The sequence below is a fragment of the Vanellus vanellus genome (assembly GCF_965231255.1).
Source record: "Vanellus vanellus genome assembly, chromosome: 2".
Classification (NCBI taxonomy): Eukaryota; Metazoa; Chordata; class Aves; order Charadriiformes; family Charadriidae; genus Vanellus; species Vanellus vanellus.
The window spans coordinates 118,123,538-118,146,018 of record NC_138906.1 but is presented as its reverse complement, the minus strand read 5'-3'; the positions used below and the strand labels follow the sequence as shown (position 1 = coordinate 118,146,018).

At 40.0% G+C, this 22,481-nt stretch overlaps 1 protein-coding gene across 1 annotated transcript in view; it reads right to left on the bottom strand.

Moving 5' to 3' along the window:
• Positions 1 to 22,481, bottom strand: part of GREB1L (GREB1 like retinoic acid receptor coactivator) — a 144,721-nt gene that overhangs the window by 44,850 nt on the left and 77,390 nt on the right. Inside the window, exons 3-10 of the mRNA XM_082479255.1 lie at positions 21,836 to 21,995; positions 21,505 to 21,702; positions 12,667 to 12,843; positions 8,911 to 9,087; positions 6,795 to 6,917; positions 3,178 to 3,312; positions 1,097 to 1,234; positions 640 to 759 (exon numbers count right to left, since the gene is read on the bottom strand). Coding sequence (XP_082335381.1) covers positions 640 to 759; positions 1,097 to 1,234; positions 3,178 to 3,312; positions 6,795 to 6,917; positions 8,911 to 9,087; positions 12,667 to 12,843; positions 21,505 to 21,702; positions 21,836 to 21,992 — 1,225 coding nt within the window. The 5' untranslated portion in view covers positions 21,993 to 21,995. The remainder of the gene's footprint in view (positions 1 to 639; positions 760 to 1,096; positions 1,235 to 3,177; positions 3,313 to 6,794; positions 6,918 to 8,910; positions 9,088 to 12,666; positions 12,844 to 21,504; positions 21,703 to 21,835; positions 21,996 to 22,481) is intronic.

Sequence of the window (22,481 nt, the reverse complement as noted above, 5' to 3'; positions counted from 1 at the left end):
TATAAAGAGGTACCTACATGGATATTGATGAGTATTCACACATACTCGTAATTAGTCCTATTTCATATCCTGATGTTACATATCCTTCCTACAACTTTTCCACACGCAACAGACATTTGGTCTCACAAACTTTATGCTTATAACTGAACATGACCTAGCGGACATCAGTGTCCTTTGTTTGGCCAAAATTACATAAAGCCATTTTTCCTGTGCAGGAATAGAGTGTATGGTTTCTGTAGCATGCCAGACCAGAGTAAGACACAACATTCAAGGTGAGGGCTAATGGAAATCCTTCAAGTATGTTCACACATCCATACACCTGCACAATTTTAGAAGAACTGAGTTATATTTGGGGGACTTAGATAGCTTTGGATTTTTATTAATATTATTCACAACTTCCTTTCCTCTCTCTCCACTAACACTTCCACTTTACCTGTGTCCCATCTCAGATGATTGCAACAAGGACCAGGCAATCATGTGTGCTTTTCTCAGGCATCTGAAAAAGTCTCCAGGGTGTCCTTAACTACTTCAACAAGTTCAGTTATGTTTTCTGTGCAACGCTTAAGAGAAGCAGCACAAGCCTACTGGTCTGGCTGCGTACAGCTTTTTACAAATAACATCTCTGTATTCAAGTTTTACCTGTTCTTGCTGAAGGACGAATTGTAGGAACAGGTACTGCTAAACCAGGAGGAGGGACTGGCGACCCAGGAGACCATCCTCGGTGACGTTTCTTTGGTGGTCCAGAGCTGGACATTGATGCTGAAAAGGAAAGTAAAAACTGATTCTAAATCCCATCCTCCCAAATGACCAGATTCCAGCCCACATTTCCATTTCACATTGGTGTTGAACTGGTATCATGCCACTCAGTGCCAGAGATTAACACCTAAATTTAAAGGAAGCCAGACTATGATGTGAAAATTGTTGTTACCTGTGTTTAAAAGTACAGCATTATCATTAACAGTCATGCCAAAAACTAAATGGCTCGGCAAAGACTGAATTGCAGAAATAGCTGTGATGCGAAGAAAAACAAAATCACAAATTTCATGCTCAACAGCCAGTGCAGCTTAAAATATACGAACAAAGAGGTTTTCTTTACCTTGGTCTCCAGCTGCACAGCCAGGGCTTGGAGATGTCGAGTGAGGCACTGGCCGAGAGACTGTAGAACTCAATACATTATTTCTTCCTCCATTAGCGTTTCCATTAGCAACATCAGTGGCACGCAGTGAAAGCGGAGCTGAGTATAATAAAATACAGAGTGTGTGGCTTGAGACAATCTTGAAAACAAACAAACAAAATAATACTGCCGCATGCAGTCACAAAAGAGCAGGGCAAGATGCATGACCAAAAGAAACATACTCCAGGGAAATCATGAAGTGTACGTGGCAGAGAATAATTTGGACACAGGCTGCAAAATCCAAATCTTGAAACTGGGTTTCCAGATTTCAGGGTGGGGAGAAAAGGTGGAAGACAAAATCCAAAACAAACCCCAGCAAAATAAAATAGAAAATTACACACACAAAAAAATATTGGGAAGTTTGTGACACATTTTTTTAGACACTGAAAATTAAAAAGAGAAAAGCACATCATTAATTCAGTTTGTAAAGATTTCTAAGCCACTTAGGTGCATCTATATATTTCCCTCCCCAGTCATCCATGTGTCATACACAGTAATTCACTCCAAGGTTGTCATCTAAAGTCTTAGCAAAGGAGACTAGGCAGGGAAGACAGGGCAGTTTGCTGTAAAGTATACATGGCCTGAGCATTGCTGAGGCAAACCACGTTTAATTTTGCTACCTCTGCCTAAGACAATCCTCCAGTCCCAGCAAGCCTGTCACCCTGGCAAGACCCACTATATCCAGATTATGAAATGAAACTACAACAATGGGGTATCACAAGAAATTATCCTCACACTTCTGAGCTCCTTCTTATTCTTTTTCAGAGCCTAATTTTTGCAAGAGGGGAAAAAAAGGGCATAAACTGCATAGAGCAGACATGGAGCCCAGTGTAGACAACAGCTCCTTGCTATATCTGCCAGCTCCATAATGATTTAGCTCCCAGGAACATACTCCAGGAACAACAGCAGGAGATGATGCAGCAGCTTGCTGATGTCAGCTGCAACAAAAAAAGTTTGAGATGTACGTATTTGGCTTAAAACGGTGCAACATGGAACTCTCCAGCCACAGTCAACCAAATAAATTCAAGCACAAGATTCTCAGGTTGCCAATTAGCAAAATTCGAATAACGTCACTTGTCCGTTGGAAGCTCCCCATTTGTAGTCTGAGTCAATGATTTGGTCTGGACAGATATGGTGGACATGGGTCAGTTACAGAAGTGGTTGAAATGGTGGGAAGTAATTTCAGTGCATGATAAAGTCTTTTACACAAATATGAAGGGAAAAGAGTATTTTAAACAAAGAACTGTTAATGATTCATGAGATACAATATAATATTATGTATATATAACTATATTGTATAAAATAGCAGCTATCATACATTAGGTATAAAACTTAATGCTCACATGCATATATAAACTGCAAATACTTTTTTTTTTTCTTATTCAAGCATATTTCCCTGTAATAAGTGTGATTTCTTTTTTTTTTCATTGCTTAAAGGATGTCATGGTTTAGGCTAAAGTAATAAATAAATAGTAACCAGCTAAAGTAATAAACAATCAGAATATCTCAACAGAGTACCAGTGAAGGATTTAGATGCCATGGTTGAGGGTTCTAATTTACTAAACACACAATACAGAAATAAATAATTAAAACAGCACAGGTATCAAAACTCCTTTAAATGAGACTAAATTATATTAAATGTACCTGGACGAACAATGCCTGTTAGAAATGCAGAACAGCAAAGAGCTCTTGGTTACTGAGGCAAAAATCAGTGTCATAACAAGATGTGACTTTTATGCTCTCTTAGATATCATAGCAAAGAGGGCTATGACATGGACTTTTACCAGAATGTCAAATCTGAAAGCCAAGGTGTGGCTCAGTATGGGGACAGTAACAGTCATGGAAAATTTCTGTGAAGAGGACTACAAGAACACAAGAGTTTTAGAAAATGCTAGTGAACATTTTCCTTTCCTTTTTCCACCAAAAAGATGACTCCCTTATTTCTTGGCTGTTAAGCTGATAATTCCCTTGACTCTCAGCTATTCTGGAAAGCAAAGCCATACCTGCAGCAAACCCCTTTCCTACGAGCTGTACTGACAAAGCCAGAGGTTTCACAATGTTCTTGTTCCGGGATGGGTCTTGAGTTCCACTTAAGTTAACAGCAGAAGATGATTTTGCTGGACTGAATACTGAAGAATCTGAGAAAAGAAGTTGTTTATTTAAGTAATGATTAAAAACAATATATATGTATGTGCATATATAATTTGTATTGTAGACACATGAACAGTCACACACATTTATCTAAACTCATCTCTGCATACAATACAAACATTTTTTTTACACTCCTAAGAAATCCTCATGTATCAGTATCTTTTTAGGAGTTGTAAAAAACATTTGACAGGGCATTTCTATAGCATCTCATGATCTACTGATTGATCTCTTTCACAATATTTTGTAATCACATACACACGAAACATATTTTAACTGTAGAAAGGGCAACCTCATTGCTCCTCAAAATACTCCTGTGGGATAGTCAAGTAAACACAACTATCCCATGTTACAGACAAGAAAGCTAAGGCAAAAAGCTTATGTGACTTGCCCCCAGCAAGCATAGAAAATAAGCACTGGAATAAGTTGCCTAAAAAGCACGTGGAATCTCCATCACCTGAGATTTTCAGGAACAAGTTATTGAAACTCTGTCAGACACAGCTGAGCTTGACTTAGGGCAGAAAACAAAAATCAAATACATAATCTCCTTACAGCACTACTATCTATAAGGCTATGAAAAGTGTATGTCCACTTATAAGTCTGAGTAAGAAGTGAAGGGAATCTGAGCCTAAACTCTTTGCATGAGGTAACAAACAGCAGCTCCTTAGAACACTTGACCAAAGCTGAAAAATATTAGCCCTATTTTACAGATGGATAAACTGAAGAACAAGCAAATTCTAATACTTGCCCAGGATAAAACTGATCCCAAAACTCTCAGCATGTAGGCTCCTACTTTACCATCAGGCATTTAATATCTGCAATTTCTTCCAGAAAAATTCAACATTCAGATGCTGATACACTGAAAAATCCAAATTCTTATAACTGGGATGAAAAAAAACCTAACTCAGCATTTGTCCAGAAAGTAATCTGAAACAAGTAGGCAAAGTAGGCTAAGTTCACCTACAGGTGTCCCAGTAAAACAGCCAGGGAAAGAAAACAGAAGGGAAAGACCAACTTGATCTGCCAAATACATTCACCCTCAGGCCACACACCATTTGGTGGAGGGTGGGGAGGACAGTCTGCTTTGCCAGACAGAGTAACTGGGATGGGGAATGAACACAGAAGGCTCTGCTGCTGCCACTTCACCACAAAACCTTGTCCGCATTCACAGCAAATATGCTGAATGGCTGACAAAATAGACCAGCAGGTGAGGGGCTTTGGAGGAAAACACTGGTCTCTCATTAAATATGATGTAGCAAATATGTTGTATTAAAGCTTTCCTCAAAGTAAACTGTCCAATAGCTTTGGGGGCTTTTTTCTTTTCTCTAGTTCTACTGTATTTTCTTGACATTTTATCTGTGAACACAGATGTGGCTGGTATACATTTAAACATCACACTGGTACCTAAGCAGAACTTGTAGTACTACCAGTTATTAAAATTGTTCATCCTTCTATTGTAAAACCCTGTTTCTTCTTGCTTAACACCTTTTTAACACCTAAATTGAAGTTTTTCCTCTTGTGCATCTGCCTAAAACTGAGTATTTGATTCTGTTCAAGGTTTCAGCCATTTTTGCATTGCCAGTTGCCTCTTCTCTGCCGTGGAACTGCATCTTCCCACACCATTTTGAAAGGGGGACCCGACACCTGACTACAATGTCATGGCCACACCATATTGTCAGCTCTAGCTATGGTATTTCAAAATCCTCTTGTGCCCTAATTTCTATCATGTAATTACCATTTCAATGCAGTACTCTGAGTGTGCTCACAACCGTCTACCTACAGGTGTCTTCTAGAACTTTGAGACTGAACTGCTCACTTACAAGGGCAGAAAACAGAAATATTTACACAACCTCAAGAGGAAAAAATGGGTATGAGTTGACAATAAACTGAAAACAATTTCAGAAAGCAACTTGCTAATAAGTACTCCGGTTTAAAAATAAATGAGAATTCAATTCAAAGTACAAACAGCTATGCGTAGCCTAGGAGATAAAAAGTGAGACCTCCATCACAGGCGACACATGTCAGAATTCACGCCAACGAAGAAAGGTGCCCTCCCCCCTTCTCCCGGTCACAGGGGATTCATATGTATGCATGTGGCATTATCTTCACTAGAAGATAACAGCAGAAGGAGATGAAAAGGTTTTGACAACCGTGACCTAAGAGTACAAACAGTGACACACAGAAACACCAAGCAGACTGAAAATCACAGTGAGTGATAAGGAGAAAGCAGTATATAAAAGGTGTATCTATTAACTTGACAGGTACAATAGAAGAAAAAGCTGTGTAAATATTGGATCACTTGTTGTTTCAAATAAATAGGTTCTCATGCATCTGCACAGTTCTCATGCCAGGATCTGGAAGCCAAGGAATCATGCAATGAAATACAGATGTTTAAACAACACTCTGATTTCATTTTCACCAAAGCCTAAATCATACAGCTTCCTAAACAGAGACAGGGGTGACCACCTGGTGGAAGGGTCTCTGAACATACTGATCAGTGATTACAAATTTCATAAGAATGCATATGTTCAGCTTTTGTTTGTTATTCCTTTTTAACATACTTTGTAAGTGGAAGAAGTATTTTAACAATCTTGTTTTTTCGCCTGCATTTCATACTCCTCTAGAGAAATATATGTTCTGGTACGTACATATCAAGCAATTACAACAACTAACAGAAAGTTTTCTCCTTTTTTTAATTTTTCAAGAAATAGCACAAACGGACACAAAAACATATAGGAGCACAGATGAAGCTGCAATAAAGCAATTAGAAAATAACTCAAAGACAAGCACCTTGGCTATTTGCAATAAATAAATAAATGAATGAAATCAAGATGCTGTTCCTTTATCAGTCAATGTCTACTTGAACTTTTTAGTTTTTCCTTGTTTAAGTAAGTATGTTATCAACAGCTTTCTAGAATGGTTGTAAGACGCATGCTAGCTCACATAACATAAAACCACTGGATGTGTATGGGGAAATTGTTATTCTAAGCACACCCTTGTGTGAAATAAAATTTTAATAAATAAATAAGCAAGCAAGCAAGCAAATAAATAAAAGCTGTCCCCCTAGCCCCAAAAGGACATTATTTGCCTTTACAAGACAAATAACCTAGTCTATATACTAAGTAAACATCTCCCTATAAATGTGTAATTCAAGTTTTTTTGAGATCCACAAAAAATTAAATGAACACAGGGAGACACGGAATCAAATAAATGAATCAAAAGATCTCTTTGTTTTTAATTGTTTTTTAATTGTTAAAAGTTTTTAATTGACTATTCTTATGAGTAAAGCCAACCTTCAGCCTCACCCGGGTCTTAATCTTTCACAAAGCAGATTTTTAAAGGTACCCTCCCCGCTGTAAACTATACAGGGCTTGAGGTAAATACCCAGTTGTTTACAGCATCCCTGAACCACCAATATCTGAGATAACTTACCACCCCCAATGGTTATCTTTATAGCACGTTTAGCTCCTACCTGTCTGAGTGAACCCTGATTTGTATCCATTAGCTGATCCACCCTCTGGGGTCGCGGACGGTGACACCGAAGAATTCGGTTTAGCAGAGAGGCTAGCAGCAGATGATTGCCTGCTTCTACATTCTGCAAACGAAGCAGCTACAGTATATATTAACAAGGCCTGCCTTCCAGCAGCGAAAGTTCAGCAACATGGTGGTGAAAGGTGACAAAATGTTAAAAGCATACATACAGCACGTACAACAAACAGCGGCAAATGGCAGCATTCAACAAAAATACGGCTCTCACAGTTTAGTCAACTTTGTCTTCTAATTAAGAAAACGTCCCTGGGGACCACTCAGAGGGTCAGGCAAATACAGACCAGATGCTGCAAAACGGCAAGAGCCTTCAGTTCGCAGCTTCCAAAAGATTTGAAGGTATTGGACATATCCCAGGAAACACTCAGCGACTTCTGTGGTCCAACCTTTATACAAACAGTCATATGTTGCCCTTTAAAAGGGGAAATTGTGCTGAAACCCAGATTCTTAGTATGCCTCCACAAAACCTTCAGGGAGATCTCAGCACTGTGAGTGTCTATCTGGATGAAAACTGAGTTGAGGGGGGAGAAAGTCACCTTAAAAATCACACATTAATCCATTTTTTAAACTGAGATCTAATCAGGTTTTGTTTGAAGAGAAGGGGGTGTTTAAGAGCATTTATCTTTTTCTAATTACACCTTTAACGTAAGTAAAGGGTGAAGGGTTACCAGATGGATGGCAGCAACATCGGGATAGAGCCATTCAAAATAACGGCCATGAGGTCGATTCTTTCATGGTGCTCAAAACACTTGCAATCAGCATATAACCAAAGCGAGCCCAGTATCTGCCTCTTCCACATCTTTACATTTCTGATCAGAAGAACAATTTAGTTTTTCGTGTGCATTACACAAGACAGCATTTACCAGGACACACACCAACCCCAACTGCATGAGCATCAGGGAGGGGTTTCAGAAAAAGGATTCAAAAATTAAAATAGGTTTCCTTTTTCTGTATTTGGAACTTCAAAAAGAGACTACCAAATTAAATCTTCCTGTCGTTTTTGTGAAAAATGCTGCTGAAAAACACATCCACCCTAAAGCACATAACTGAGAAAAGCAGCTGAAGCCCTTTGAACCACTAACTGATACAATACTACAATCACTCATACAGCTTGGTGATAACCATCTCTTTCTGCTGTCATGCTGCCATTCACATGAGGATGTGACTCTTCAGATGTGTGTCTGTCCTCCTGTGGAGCTTCTCCTCTCCTCAGGCTCTGGCTACAGAGCTTCTCCTCTCCTCATCCTCTGGCTACAGGCACCAGATCGAACTCTGTCTTTACTGAGTGAAACCACAGCTGAGGAAGGCAAGTAGTCTGCATATATACCAACTTAGTAGACAGCAAGTAGGTAAACCATTCTCTCCTTGAGTTTTTGCATGGCTCTAGCTCCAAAAACCTGCATCCTCCAGTAACAGACCCCATGGCTACCTTGCCTTGGGGTCACAAATGTCATCTCTTGAGCACATAAGAATATTGCACAGGTTGCTCCAGTAGATGGTAAGCCCAAGTGTAAAACACACCATAAATGGCAAGAGTATGCAAGATTTCTTTCCTCTTTCCTTGAAATCAGTGACCTGAGCTTTCTTAATCTTATGGCATGCTAGCTGTCCTCAGGCATTAGACAGATTGAATTGCACCTGCTAAGATGAATATCAGTGGAAAGCTAAGGTTGGAGCCCTGGCTGTGAGTCATCTTGCTTCAGGCACAGAAAAGAATCAGCAGACTGAGCAACCTTATTTCTTCTACCAAGATGGCTGCACGTCCCAAGAAGGGTAGATTTAGAGCTCCCATTGAAAGCATAGGGAGATGGAGGAAGACCATTTACAATTGCATGGTTACTATTAGGACTTAAATACACCTCTTTGGCAAAATCCAGACTTCACTGAAATCAGTGGTAATTTTTCCTTCAAGCGGAAAAGAAGTTAATCTTCTACAGTTACTTTTGAATGCACATATTTTCAACAGCAACTTTCAATTTTCATTCAACATCTCACTAATATAATTAAAAAAAAAAACCTAAATGAATGGGCATCTTAATTACCTTTCCAGCAAATAAGGGGTCCCTTTGACAGTACACCCTGGGAGCTTCTTACTAGGTAGTACTTTAAGTGCTTCTGCTTCTTTGGCTGAGTGGTTAATTTCAGGTTGATATGATTGGAAAACTCTGTGAAGTATCGAAATCCTCTTTCTCCACAACCTATACAGTTCCCAGAAAATCCTGGAAGAATGAAGCAGAAGGTATACACACAGATTAAATGCTTTGTGCTATCTGCTAGGAATAAGGCCATTTTAACCTACCTGCACATCCAATTCAGAGCGGCTGGAGGCCTCCAGCCACATAGCTACTGTAGATGCCCTGCTCAGCACACACGTGTGAGGAAGCAGCCAAACACAGGCACATTTTAGTCTTACCTTTTTTGAAACTTTTCCATCTTTCTGGGTCATACTAACTCATGCAAAATCCTACCACCGATTTTTCACTCTACGTAGTACAGACAGGAACAACTACTTGGTGAGGGGAAGCTATGATGCCAGGCAAGAATATTTCTATGAGGTTTCCTATTTTACGTCCACATTTCTACATTAAAAAACATGGGATCCAAGCTGCATGCTCCCCTCAGAACAGTGGCTAACCCCTAGTAGCCACCACAACTTCATGTGGCTAAAATTAACCTTAATATCTAGTGAATTTTCTCTGAGACTCCTTAAACAAGGCACTTTCCAAGTAAGCTTGACCTTACAGTTTATTAAGGTCTTAAAAGCAATCATTTAATGTCAAGATTTTCATGGCAAAAGTTAGGAGTGCTTCAGAATGTTTTTTAAAAAATCTACAACCTCTCATGAAAGTAAGATACTTAGGAATAACAGCAGAAGACTGCTTTTCTGCAATGTTTCCAACATGTTTTCACAGAAGGGAAAATTTTGAGTCAAGGTCTGGAGGGCAGTATACATACTGAGGATTATATACACCCTTATTTCCAGCGCCATTCACAACTACGTTAATGGCAATGTTGCACATAAATGGTAACAGTCTAACGTCCCCTAGAACAAGTACAAGGCGTGTTCTGAAATGGGCCTGCCTTAAAATCCTTGTTCAAATAAGCCCTCTATTATCTAAGGCTGAACAATTAAACTCCTCGGGCTTATTTGCCACTCCACTCATCTCTGAATCACTTTCAACCCTTAATGAAAAAATACTTTATATTCTTTCTGGAACATCAATAATGGTTTATAATAGTGCTGGACTGAGAAGCACCTAATAGAAATGCTTTATTTTGGTTTTTTTTTTTTTTTTTTTTCCCATTTACTAATCAGTTCAAGATCTGTAACAGAAGCAATTTCTCTTCCTGACTATCATCGTTATCTTCCACAATGCCAAGCACCTTGGAGAACACTCGTTCCTACGCTCAACTGTCAGCTAAATTCATAGTTTTATGAAAAAGATACTCAGTCTTTATGACAAAATGCATTTTCCATAAAACTGTCATTAATTAGGCCATTGTCTTTAGCCTATACTGTGCCTCTTTACCATGTTGCTGAAAATGCCAAGAAGTAGATTTCTCCATCCTGTTTCTCCTGCAACTGAATCAGTCCTTGCCTTCTCTCTTGCAAGCCATAGGAACTATTGGTGCATCTCCATCATTATCAGAAACAGTCGTCAAGGTCTCACAGAACTACTGAGTCAATTCTTTGCTCATAGGTACCAGTTACATATTTAAATGCCTCTAGGCCTGTGTAACATCCGCAATGCCCAAGCAGAGTTGTGAGTCACTGGGCTCATTATCAAACAATATCAGAGATGATAGATGGATACAAAGCTGGGGGTCGGAGGAAGGCTTACCAACAAAGACAAGTAGCACCACATTTAACCGGACCAAACACCATCTGTCTGCCTATTGGAGAGTTCTTATTGATAAACTCTTGACACTTCCCCTGCTCAGTGAGGGAGCAGCTCCTCTGAGGATGGCAGTATACACCACAGTACCCCACGATCCCATGTCCCCGACTGTACCCAGCAAGGGCGCATCACACCACAGCTCCCATCTAACTCAGGCCAGTGGGATTTCTGCCTTAGGTCCAAAGGTTTACAGTGTGTAGTAGCATACTAAATGGGTTTACGGGAGAAATAAGATTAAAGCACATGAGTACAAAAAGGAGGTGTTTTCAATAGTTATGCAAAATCACGGAATCACAGAATCATGGAATTTTCAGAGTTGGAAGGGACCTCTAAAGATCATCTAGTCCAACTCCCCTGCTAAAGAAGGATTGCCCAGAGCACATTACTCAGGACTGCATCCAGGCGGGTCTGGAAAATCTCCAGAGAAGGGGACTCCACAACCTCCCTGGGCAGCCTGTGCCAGTGCTCTGTCACCCTCACCGTAAAGAAGTGTTTCCGTGTATTTGAACGGAACTTCCTATGTTCTAACTTGTGCCCATTGCCCCTCGTCCTGTCACTTGGAACCATTGAAAAGAGCCTGGCTCCATCCTCCTTCAACCCACCCTTTAGATACTTGTAGGTATTAATAAGGTCTCCCCTCAGCCTTCTCTTCTCCAGGCTAAAGGGTCCCAGCTCTCTCAGCCTTTCCTCATAAGGGAGATGCTCCAATCCCTTAATCATCTTAGTTGCCCTTCGCTGGACTCGCTCCAGCAGTTCCCTGTCCCTCTTGAACTGGGGAGCCCAAAACTGGACACAGTATTCCAGTTGTGGCCTCACCAGTGCAGAGTAGAGGGGGAGAATGACCTCCCTCGACCTACTGGCCACACTCTTCCCTATGCAGCCCAGGATTCCATTGGCCTTTTTGGCAACAAGGGCACATTGCTGAGTCATGGATAATTTACCGTCTACTAGGACCCCCAGATCCTTCTCCTCAGAGCTACTTCCCAGCAGGTCTGCCCCTAACCTATACTGGTGCTTTGCATTCTTCCTCCCCAGGTGCAGGACCTTGCACTTGCTTTTGTTGAACCTCATTAGGTTCTTCTCTGCCCAGCTCTCCAGCCTGTCCAGGTCACGCTGGTCTGGACCAGAATTTGAGCAGTGTGGTTAAATCAGGGTATTTATGCTTTACTGTAATTTCTTCCCTCTTGAAAGGTCTTTCTGAATATATTCTAGGCAGCACAGTGACTGGAGGGAAAAATAAAAGAGTAAATTCAAAATAGGCTAAAGGAGCCAGAATACATTAAATCACTTTTACTAGCCTGCTAAAATGCATACCAGTTGTAAGGCAGGCAGGAAATTTAAGTGCACATACACCTGTCTTCAATCACCAAGAAGCATTCTTGTATTAAAATTTTAAAGCTCATAAATGTAACCAATTATGACGTAAAGTTGTGGGGTTTTTTTCCTGTTATTAGATTTTGAGAGCCAAACTGCCCTCAGAGCTCCTATTAAGAACAATGCTCCTCGTGGAGCCAAGGGCAGAATTTATCCCTCAATCCACAAAAAACAGACAGCTTGTCTTCTACAGTTGCATAAGCATATTTCTTCTTAAATGAAAATGCTGTAAGCACCAGCAGAGATAAAGAGAATGTGGATAGTTCACATTTAGAATGCCAGGGCCGCAATTGACTTCTGCCCACACAGAAATCACCAAGCTTCGATTGTAGTTAATCGTGGAATCAGGGACTTGTTTTATAATGGGCTTTTAAGGCAGGTTCAGCTACGGGTTTAATTTAATAAAACAAGCCTCTCCTCAACATACTTCTAATAGAGGATCATTAGTTGGAATTACTTTAGATAATTTTGAACCGACCTTTTTCTCCAAATTATTATGGTATGAATTAAAAAAAAATCTCTTACCTAAAAGTGCATTTTTTCCGTGATCATCTGGCAAAAACCGTTTGTCCACAGCGCAGACTAGAATGTGCTCAGGGAGGTTGGGAGATTTTGCTCCTACTAACAGGAAGCCTGCTGGGATATCAATTTGCTCCATGCACAGAGATACTAACCGTAAATCTTTGCCTGCTTGACAAAAACCTAAAAAACAAACCAAAACAAATGATAAATCTTCAAAAGATTTCATTTAATTTTCTTCTTTTTATCAGTTCCAAAAGCAAATGGGGCTTCACAACCTGATGCTGTAACTGGGGGTTGTAAGTATATCCTTTTCAAGGGAAATAGAGGAAATACATAGCATGTCATCAGATCCACTAGCTCAGGGTTTCAGAGACAACAGAGAAACATTATTTTAAAGACATCCTGAACACATTCAGGCAGAGAATAGACATCTCTAAATATTAAATGGCTCCAAAACTAAATTAAAAAAAATGATAATTCAAAATAAGAAAGCAAGCTTGTGATTTTATAAGAGAAAACAGCTCTTAAAACATCCTAAAGACTATTTTTTCTTTGGCAAATTTTAGTTCACAGTTTTTTCAAGAGAACCAAGTTTGGTTTTGTTTCTTGTAACAGGCTGGCATTGGTACATAAACGCCACTAAGTAATACAAAGGAATGATAAAAATTGATGATTAAAGTTTAGTACTGAATACTAAAGAAAAAATATTTTAAAATCTAATTTTTAACTTGTCTATACAATTTAGGAATTCCAGCAAACAAAACATTAATTTACTGGTTTTAGAGATGTACAGTATGTTTTCTGTAAGTCTCCAACTGAGTCTCTTGAAGTCTCAACGGACTGCATGGCTTCAAGTCTCTAGTTAGTTTTTTTCCCCACCCAAATATACCTACACACACAAAATAAGAACATAGCGTTGGTTCTTGTGCTACTGGTCAATGTAGGGCAAAAGCCAGTGATAGAATTGGGCAAAACTGGGGAATGGAGCGAGCTTCTGCTGTTCCATGTCCTGCAGTGAGCAGGTGGCAGGCTGGGACCCTCACAGAAGCATTGCAGGGCACCCCAGAGCTGTGGCCGGGCACTGCAACAGGGCCCTTGGGACCTCAGGACTCAGGGTGAGCTTGGCAGTCACCCAACAAACAGCCACGGTGAGGATTTTCGGCAGATTGGATGGGACAGCTTAGACCAATTACAGGACCTCTGGAAGTCTGGCTGGTCCAATCTTTCGGTCAAACCAAAGCCAACTTCAAAGTTAGACTGACTAAGCAAATTAGCAACAACATTCAAAGATTATTCCATCAGCTTCAACACTGGGCTTACGGGGATCAAAATCACCTGTCACTTTTCTGTACAGCTCCATCATATTATTTTTATTGAGTAATTTCTACTTTCAAGCAAGGAAACAACAGGTGTGAGAGAAAGCAACAGTCGTGTGGCTTCCTCCACAGGAAAAGATACGATCACACTGGGCTTTCTAATTTCCTTTAGGCAGAAGTCAATGAAAGCACTACCAAGTTTTATGAAGAATCAGACTTCTGTTGTGTTCCCCTCCAATTCTCACTTCTTCAGCTGCAAAATCAGTGCTACAGTCTGGCCTCACACCTCTCCCAGCAGCAGCTGGTGGAAACCCCCCTATTTCAGGATGTCCAATGACATCACACATTTGTCCACCGACCAACTCTCTCTCACTACAACCAGAGAAATATCACAACAGAGACAACACATGCATACATCTGAACAAATAAATATTTCAAAATAAAGAAAATCATAAACACAATAATCAACATGATTGTTAAAAACATATAAATTATATTTGAAATTACTGTAATAACTATTAAGACTTCAGTTATTCATGTAAATTACATACACTTAATTTAAAATGTTATTCAAGTAGACTTGATACATGCCAGGATGCATCTGGAAACACAATGTGACCACAGCTTAACCAAGAGCCACCTCAACCATTATTAATATGTGTGTCTGCACCCGTACTTATTCTGCTAAAACCCATAGTTTAAAACTTCAGCAAAACTGGTGAAATCTTATGGTGTTTGCTTTTATCTCAGACCTGTACCAGGCAAAGAGCATGCACAAAGTGGAATGCACAGAGTCAGCTAGCGCAAACCTCCTGGCAAACAGCAACTTGCCCAAAGCATGGTCTGATACAGGTTCAGTCTTGTGCCTACACCCACAATCTGCCAAACCAGTTCTTGGCTGAATAGTTTCTTCAGTTATTCAATCAGTGCAGTTCTATCAGCAGCTCACTTGAGCTGAAAGCTGGCTTGGATTCACCCTTCACACATGCCTTCTTCCAGCCAATGAATTAAAATGAAGTGTCTGAAGTTTTTATTTGCAAATCAGTGGATTTTAATGATAACTTACCAATAAGAAGTCATGTACGTTTTAGAGGAAAAGCATTAAACTTGCATATTTAAAGCAAAATGTATTCTTTTCTGATTAGATGCATTTTGATTTTAGAACATTAAAGTCTTTTTAAGGTGTATTCCTTAGAAACATATTGATCCTAATCAAATGGAAGGCTTGGTACCAGGTTAGTATTATCTAGACTTTTCAATGTAATTTAGAAAGAAACAGTTGCAGATAAATATAGGAACAAAACTCTCTTACATTCAAAATAGAACTTGCTGATTCAAATGTTTATGCCAGTTGGGTACTATGTCCAGAATTTTCAAAACTGGCCTTAAATATTTAGGCCTTCAGTGAAATCTGAGTAGCTGACACACTTAGAAAATACCATCCTACATCTAGATTTAAAATAGAAAAATTACCCACTGCTGACAATGTGGGCAAACAGGAAATCTGTAGATAAGGATTATGAAACCGCAAGTGCGGTAAGATTTCAAGACAGATTTAAACCTGTGGTTTTTACACAATTACTCTTCAGCCTTGTCTCTACCTAAAAATTTTCAGAAAATACCCAGAAGAACAAACAGTGACTAAAAAGAGGCTTTTGAATTAATTGTTAGCAACAGCAATACTAGGACACCAAAGAAAGCAGGATTTTGGTTGTCAATGTTATTAACAGTTATGTTTCAATATAGCCCTGCTTTCAGAAAGAGCACACAACATTGAGAGGGCTGAATATCATGAGAAACTCTGAGCCTCTTTGGATGCTTGAGGGTTTTGACATCCCAGTGAGGTGAAGCAATGATCCATCACTCCACAACATCTGAGACAGAAGCAAAGACTGTGCTATCATCCAGGCTAGGGGCAAAACAATTTCAGCTACACTTTGAGCAGCTGCACATTGCCATTCTGCATGAGTCCCCAGGGGAGAAGATGTAGGGAAACCCTAAGAAACCCATCACAACATCTTAACAAGTTTATAATCATTACTCAGTAACATCTTAGCAGCGTCCATTGAAACAAACTGATGGATCTCAGTCTGCTATCACAGGCAACAGCAGCCTCTTACCTGAAAGACTGTTGATCTTAGTATATTTAATATTTCCCACCATTTAGGATATGTAGGACTGTACTGTAGAAATGCCGGATTCTGCCTAATCTGCAAACAATACCTAAGATTTACCCTCTGTATTGTCTCTTACTCTACCCAAAGTGCTCTCAGATCCCTTCCATGTCCCCCTTCTTCCTCCTTGCACAATCTCCTCCAGCATCCTGCTCTGCTTTGGCTGGCGACATCTCTGGATCAGAGGTATGTATGTGTAGACTGGCTGGCCAGCACATGCCTCTGAAAGAGACTGTGTAAGAGGAGAGCTATAATTACTTTTCTGCCCCAGGGGACACTAGTTTTGGGACACCAAAGTCATCCAACCAGCTCCTGAACCTCACAAATCTTGCTGAAATTCAGTACCTTTAGGATGTCTACCTCTCTGCCAAAAGTGGCAGAAAGCAGCTACCAGCGCCCTGACAGACAGGCAGCAGAGCTCACAGGCAACTGCTTGAAACCTCACTTTCTGAGGGAGCAAGACAAGTTACAGGGCTGACACTAAGAGTAGTTTCCTCTGGCTCCCCTTCTGTGGAGGGGAAAGGGATCCTGACAGTTGAGCAGCAGGAGGGGGGGCAGCACAGACAGATCCTCAGAGACACCAGGGGCACTTCTCTTGCGACAAGAGAGCCAGGGAGGGCTGTGGAGCTTGGCCAGGAACAGCTGGGGCTCACTTCGACCAGGAGACAATGCAAATCTGCTTCTGTGCAGTAAAAGTCTTGAATTTGCCTTCGAAGACAAGCAGCTGGTATACGCAAGAGCCCTTCATTATCCTTCTTTCCCTTGGCCTTTGGGGCTGCAACCCTTCTAGTCTTAAGTTCCTGCTGCTTTTTTAAACTGAATGAGAAAATTCCACACAAGAAACATTAATTTGGAAGGAGATAACTGACTGTGGGGAGAGGAAGGAGAGATTAACACCTTTCCCTGCTGCGTTGTCTTTTTCTAGCTAGCACGCAACACACAAATCCCAAACCTTTTTTTTTTTTTCCCATTTTGCACAATTTTGCATTGATATTCAATTATCTGTGAGAAAGAACAATTTCCACACAAGGAAAGACAAGACATGGTATCTATATACAAGCAGAACTTGTGCTACCCATGTTTAAGATTTAGAACATGCAAAGTCCATTTACATTTCATAGCTATTCATTTATAACTGAGTTTGCACCTAAATTTCTATGTCAAGCAGCACTAACACATACAACTCTTAAGAAAAAAGAATGGCACTTCAGTGTCACGCTTACCTGCGTACCTTTTACGGACATCTAAGTATGAAAAGGAAAAAAACCATGAGCCACTAAAACAAACCAGCTTCTCTTTATAAAATTGTTTATCAATACCTAATTATAAAAAGTAAAAGCCCACAGCTAAGCTCTTCCGTTAAAAAAATCATCTTCCCAAAGGATCTCAGCTTTGTTTTAAATAAAGAACAGGCATTTATATTCTGATTAGAGATTTGCAAATACCAAGAGCAGGCACAAAAAAAGAATAATGAACAGCTTTTACAGACATTATCTGCATTTCTTTGAAAGAAAATTCATTAGTTTTTGCTTCTGAGAAGCACATTTGCATTCTCCAACATCACTTAAGTTAATCCAGTCTCATCTTCCTGAAAATGAAAATGTATCCTTACAACTGTTGACACCTAGAAGTGCTGGAATCTTAAAAATTAAATTTGTATATATTTTCCCTTTCCCCACCAGTAACAAGAAGCAGTTTCAATGTGGGGTACCAGCTCCTTGTTGTACTGCAATAAATGGGGTATTTGCATAAGGAATTAGCTCCGAAGAATTACATACGAATTACTGGTCACTGTCACTTGCTATTGTAACTTCACATTAACTGATCAGGTGTTAAGTACCTGCTTACCTAATTGCCTCTGAAACTACCTAGGGCCTTCTTTAAACATCAGGTAAATTGAGGATTTACTAACAAAAGGAAGGTGCTACTATTGTGTTTTCCACAGCTTGCATAAAATGCTACTCCACAAATTAGAAACAGCCTGTTTCAAAGCTACAGCAAACAAGTGGTTCAGAACAGCTTCTTGCATTAATTTGGCACATATTTGAGGTACCTGTATGAAAATGAAGAGGTATTTTTCTTGAAATCGTATTTTCATGGAAGGTGTAAGTTAGTTATAAAAGTTTCTGCTGAGCAGTAAAAAAAGCCCTAGAAAATAAGTAAATCCACCAAATACCATTATTCTTCTTGATTACAAAGTCTTTATATTTATGACTAATAGTAAGGATCAATGGCAAATGCAGTTCTCTTTCCAATGGGGAACAGGAGAGTTAAGGAATTTAATATTATGGCCAGCTGAGAAGGAACATCCAACAAGCTGTCACTTGTGAGACACTTATTTTTTTAACTGGTGAATAAAGGCGCTAAGATCTACTTTCTGCCCCCATGTGACTGACAACTCTGCCATCTGCCTAAGAGAACAAGTCACCACCGAAAATAATACAATGGTTATGGCATAAATCCCGAATTCAGGAAACGCAAACAACACAAATACCTGAAAAGGGAAAAAGGTTTCACCTTATCTGTGCTAAAAGGTGGGAGACACATTTTACAGCAAGCAGGTTCTAGTACCAATATTTTGCTCTTGGATAAGCAATTAAGTACATGCTTAGCTTAAAGCATCCAAAAAGTTACAGTGACTTCAATTAGTCTATCAGTTTCCTTTAAGATTTTCCTAATGTTATTTACCTTTGTAATTAAATAACTAAGATAAGGGATGTAAACAATGGCAGCAATCCAGTCTCACATCTCTGGAAGGGCATATTCATGAGATGAAAGACGAGCTATCAGATTAATATCTTGCCGAGATAGCCGAGATACGGTCTGCAGCGTGAATGTTTGGGAACCTGGTTGTTTTAAACACTTATATTAAACTGGCCTAACAGATTATTAGCAGTACTTAAAAAAAAAAGTATTTTCCTTTCCTTTTCCAGATACAAAAATATTGCTCTCTTAAATCAGCTTCTTGAGAACATCTTTAAAGAGTGAGACAGATTTTGTAAATTCAGAATGGTAAACTTGACAAAGAGTAATGAAAAATCCTAAAATTCTGATCATAAAAGATTTCTAGATAAAAGTCAAAACACAGAACTGCTCCTGGCAGGTCCTCTTTTTCCAGGACATACTAAAAACCATATTACATATATACATGAGCATATAGCTACATATATTATGCAACTACAGCATAACTAGGCATAACCGCGTGACATGCAATATGCAGCCATAGCATAGAAGTCAGCATTGCAGTGAGTGCTTCACAGCTGAGTATCTCCTTGCAGTGCCACATCGGGCAGGACAGCCTTATGAAGCAATGCTGAGCAGAGGCAGCAGAGGCACTGGAGAACATGGAACAGTCTGCATGTGGATGAAAGGTCACCTCTCAAGCCAAGACACAGACCTTTATCTGGAAATGCACAACTAACATTTTTGTCTGGGCATGCAAGCACAGCCAGGGATCACCAGAATATGTGAGTGAGACTAAGAAAGATCTCTTGATGTCATATAAAAAGCTCTTTCACAATCAAATGAATGGTGGCCTTGGAGCCAGACAAGGTTTTGAGCCCTACTCCCGCTACTGGCAGGCTGGCCCAGAACTGCATCACCAATAGTTAAAGAATCCTAAACCTTTAACCTGAACACATTCACAATCATTTTATGCATCCATTACACTTCCACAGGGCCTTGCTGGCAAGAACGGCTCTTCTCCCTCCTTAGTGTTTTATCCTTGATATAGTTTGAAGGTGTAAGCATACACCATCTCAGCTTTTGTCCTGGTGGGCAAAGAGCCTTGTTAGATAGAACTCCTTCCTCTTACCATCCTGTTGGTTCTCCTCTGCATCCTGCCCAGTTTATTTTACATTTCTTTAACAGAAGTGATCAGAACTGCTCCTGTTCTCCACAGGAGATTTTGCAGCCTTTATTGATACTTGTCCTCAATTGAGAATACTTTCCAAGGAATACATAGTTTTATACTTTCTCCTTCTCTCCAACTACCAATTGACAAGCCTCCAAAGGACAGCAAACCCACTTCTGTGTGACTAACAAACTCTCCGAAGAATATTCCCCAGTTTTCCATAGTAGCCAGCTTTTCTATTCTTTTTGTTACAGGGAACAGGTGGTACCTTGTTACAGAGAGTAAACATGCTCATGTAATCTGCATTTGGAAGGGATAAAGGCAAAAATGTAAACATTTGCCATCAATTAGCCCTCCCAAATGTCGAAGGATTACCAGTCAGTAGTGCTTACTTCTGTCGTCGCATATAACCATACACTACAGTAAGGTACAAAAGCATTCTACAAATTACAACTTTTTATGACCTCTACAGGAGGAAGCCCATAATTCAGGAAGATAATCAGGACAGCTCAGGGTAAACTAGCAATGGCCAGCAGGCAGGTGGGGAAGACAAAACAGACAAGCTTCCACTAACATCCCTCTTATCCCCTTGGCAGCAGAAGGACACCAAATCTCTTTTCCATTTTCTCTCTCCAAACTCTTTCTTCTACCCACAGAAGCAACTAAATCCAGTTTTGCCAACATTTCTGAGAAGAATTGAGGGACAGATAGAGAACCAGCCATACTGATGCTGACTTAACTTCTTTGAGGACAGTAAACCAATGATGACCGAAGAAAATAAGGGGCTTTCATAAACCAAGTGCCACAGAGAGTCTTAGACCCTACTTTCAAATAATACATTATATTTTATCACAGAATCACAGAATGGTAGGGATTGGAAGGAACCTTCAGAGATCATCTAGTCCAACCTGCCAAAGCAGGTTCACCTAGAGCAGCTTGCACAGGATCATGTCCAGGCAGGTTTTGAATACCTCCAGAGAAGGAGACTTCACAGCCTCTCTGGGCAGCCTGTTCCAGTGCTCCGCCACCCTCAAAGTAAAGAATTCTTTCCTCATGTTCAGATGGAACTTCCTGTGTTCCAGTTTGTGCCCGTTGCCCCTTGTCCTGTCACTGTGCACCACTGAAAAGAGTCTGGCCCCATCCTCTTGACACCTGCCCTTTAGATATTTATAAGCATTGATGAGATCCCCTCTCAGTCTTCTCCAGGCTAAACAGACAGACCCAGGTCTCTCAGCCTTTCCTCATAAGATGCTCCAGTTCCCTGACCATCTTCATAGCCCTCCGCTTTCTTGAACTGGGGAGCCCAGAACCGGACACGGTTCCTGTGTCCAGGAAATCCTGAAATAAGTCCTCTTAATCTGTATTTTCTCAGATTTAAGACTTTGACTATAAAATGTATTTCCAGGCTTCCTAGCTAAAGAGTTTCTAATTTTAGAGACTATCCATTATACTGAGAATTAGTTGTAAGGATCCCACATGTAAAAGAATAGACACCAACCATCAGTAGTGCAAGACCCTTCCGGGGCAGGTTTTTGTGAATACGGGATGGGTGGACTACTTGAATCTGACATGTCTTCATCCTCCTCTTCATCTTCCATTTCATTAACAGTTTGGTTGGTAGAAAAGTCCAGGTTTCCATTTTGTGAATAGCGATGTACTAACTCTTTATCCAACTCTTCTACCTTTGGCTTCACATCTGAGCAAGAATAAAAAATAAAATACACAATGAACTGCTGCATGGTCTTCTGTTTTTTTTAATGAAACATATCCCACCCCTTTTCTCACACAGAAAAAACAACAATTGAAATGTGCCATACTTTCATGGTTACCTTCCGGCAAGAAAGGAGGCTGGTCAGGATCCAGGTACAGCTGTGAGAAGATCGGTCGTGGGACAACGCTACTACATCTCAGAGAAGCTTCTATAGAGTTATGAAGAGCTTCTTCAAAACGGGCAGATTTCAGTTGCCCTGCATATGAATTCCCCATGATCTAAAAACATTAAAAAAACAGCTGGTAAGAGGGTGGGAAAGTGCATATGCAGACCATTTACAAATGAAGAGTGTGAAATGTCCATCATGACAGTGAAACAAAGTTAGTAAGAAAGTATGCTATGAAAATAACACTTCTACCTAGTACTACATGTTCACATTTATCTCTCAATCTGGTAGACTGTATCCTCTTGTTTCAATAACAGCTTTTAGCACATTTCCAACACACTGCTTTGTGTCTTCTGGATATATGGCCTCTCAACAGCCTTAAGAACATGCTTGGTGTAGAATTTAATGGAGGGTAGATAAAATCATTTCAACAAAGACATGTTATTGTCTTTTCTAGGATTTTCAGAGTAGACTACAGAAGGGTGCGTTAACACAGAAAATTAAAAACATCAAATTTAGCTTCATCACTAGTTGTCTAACAGTGTATTTACATGACCTTACTTGTCAGTATGCCATCATTTGCAGAGAAATAATACAT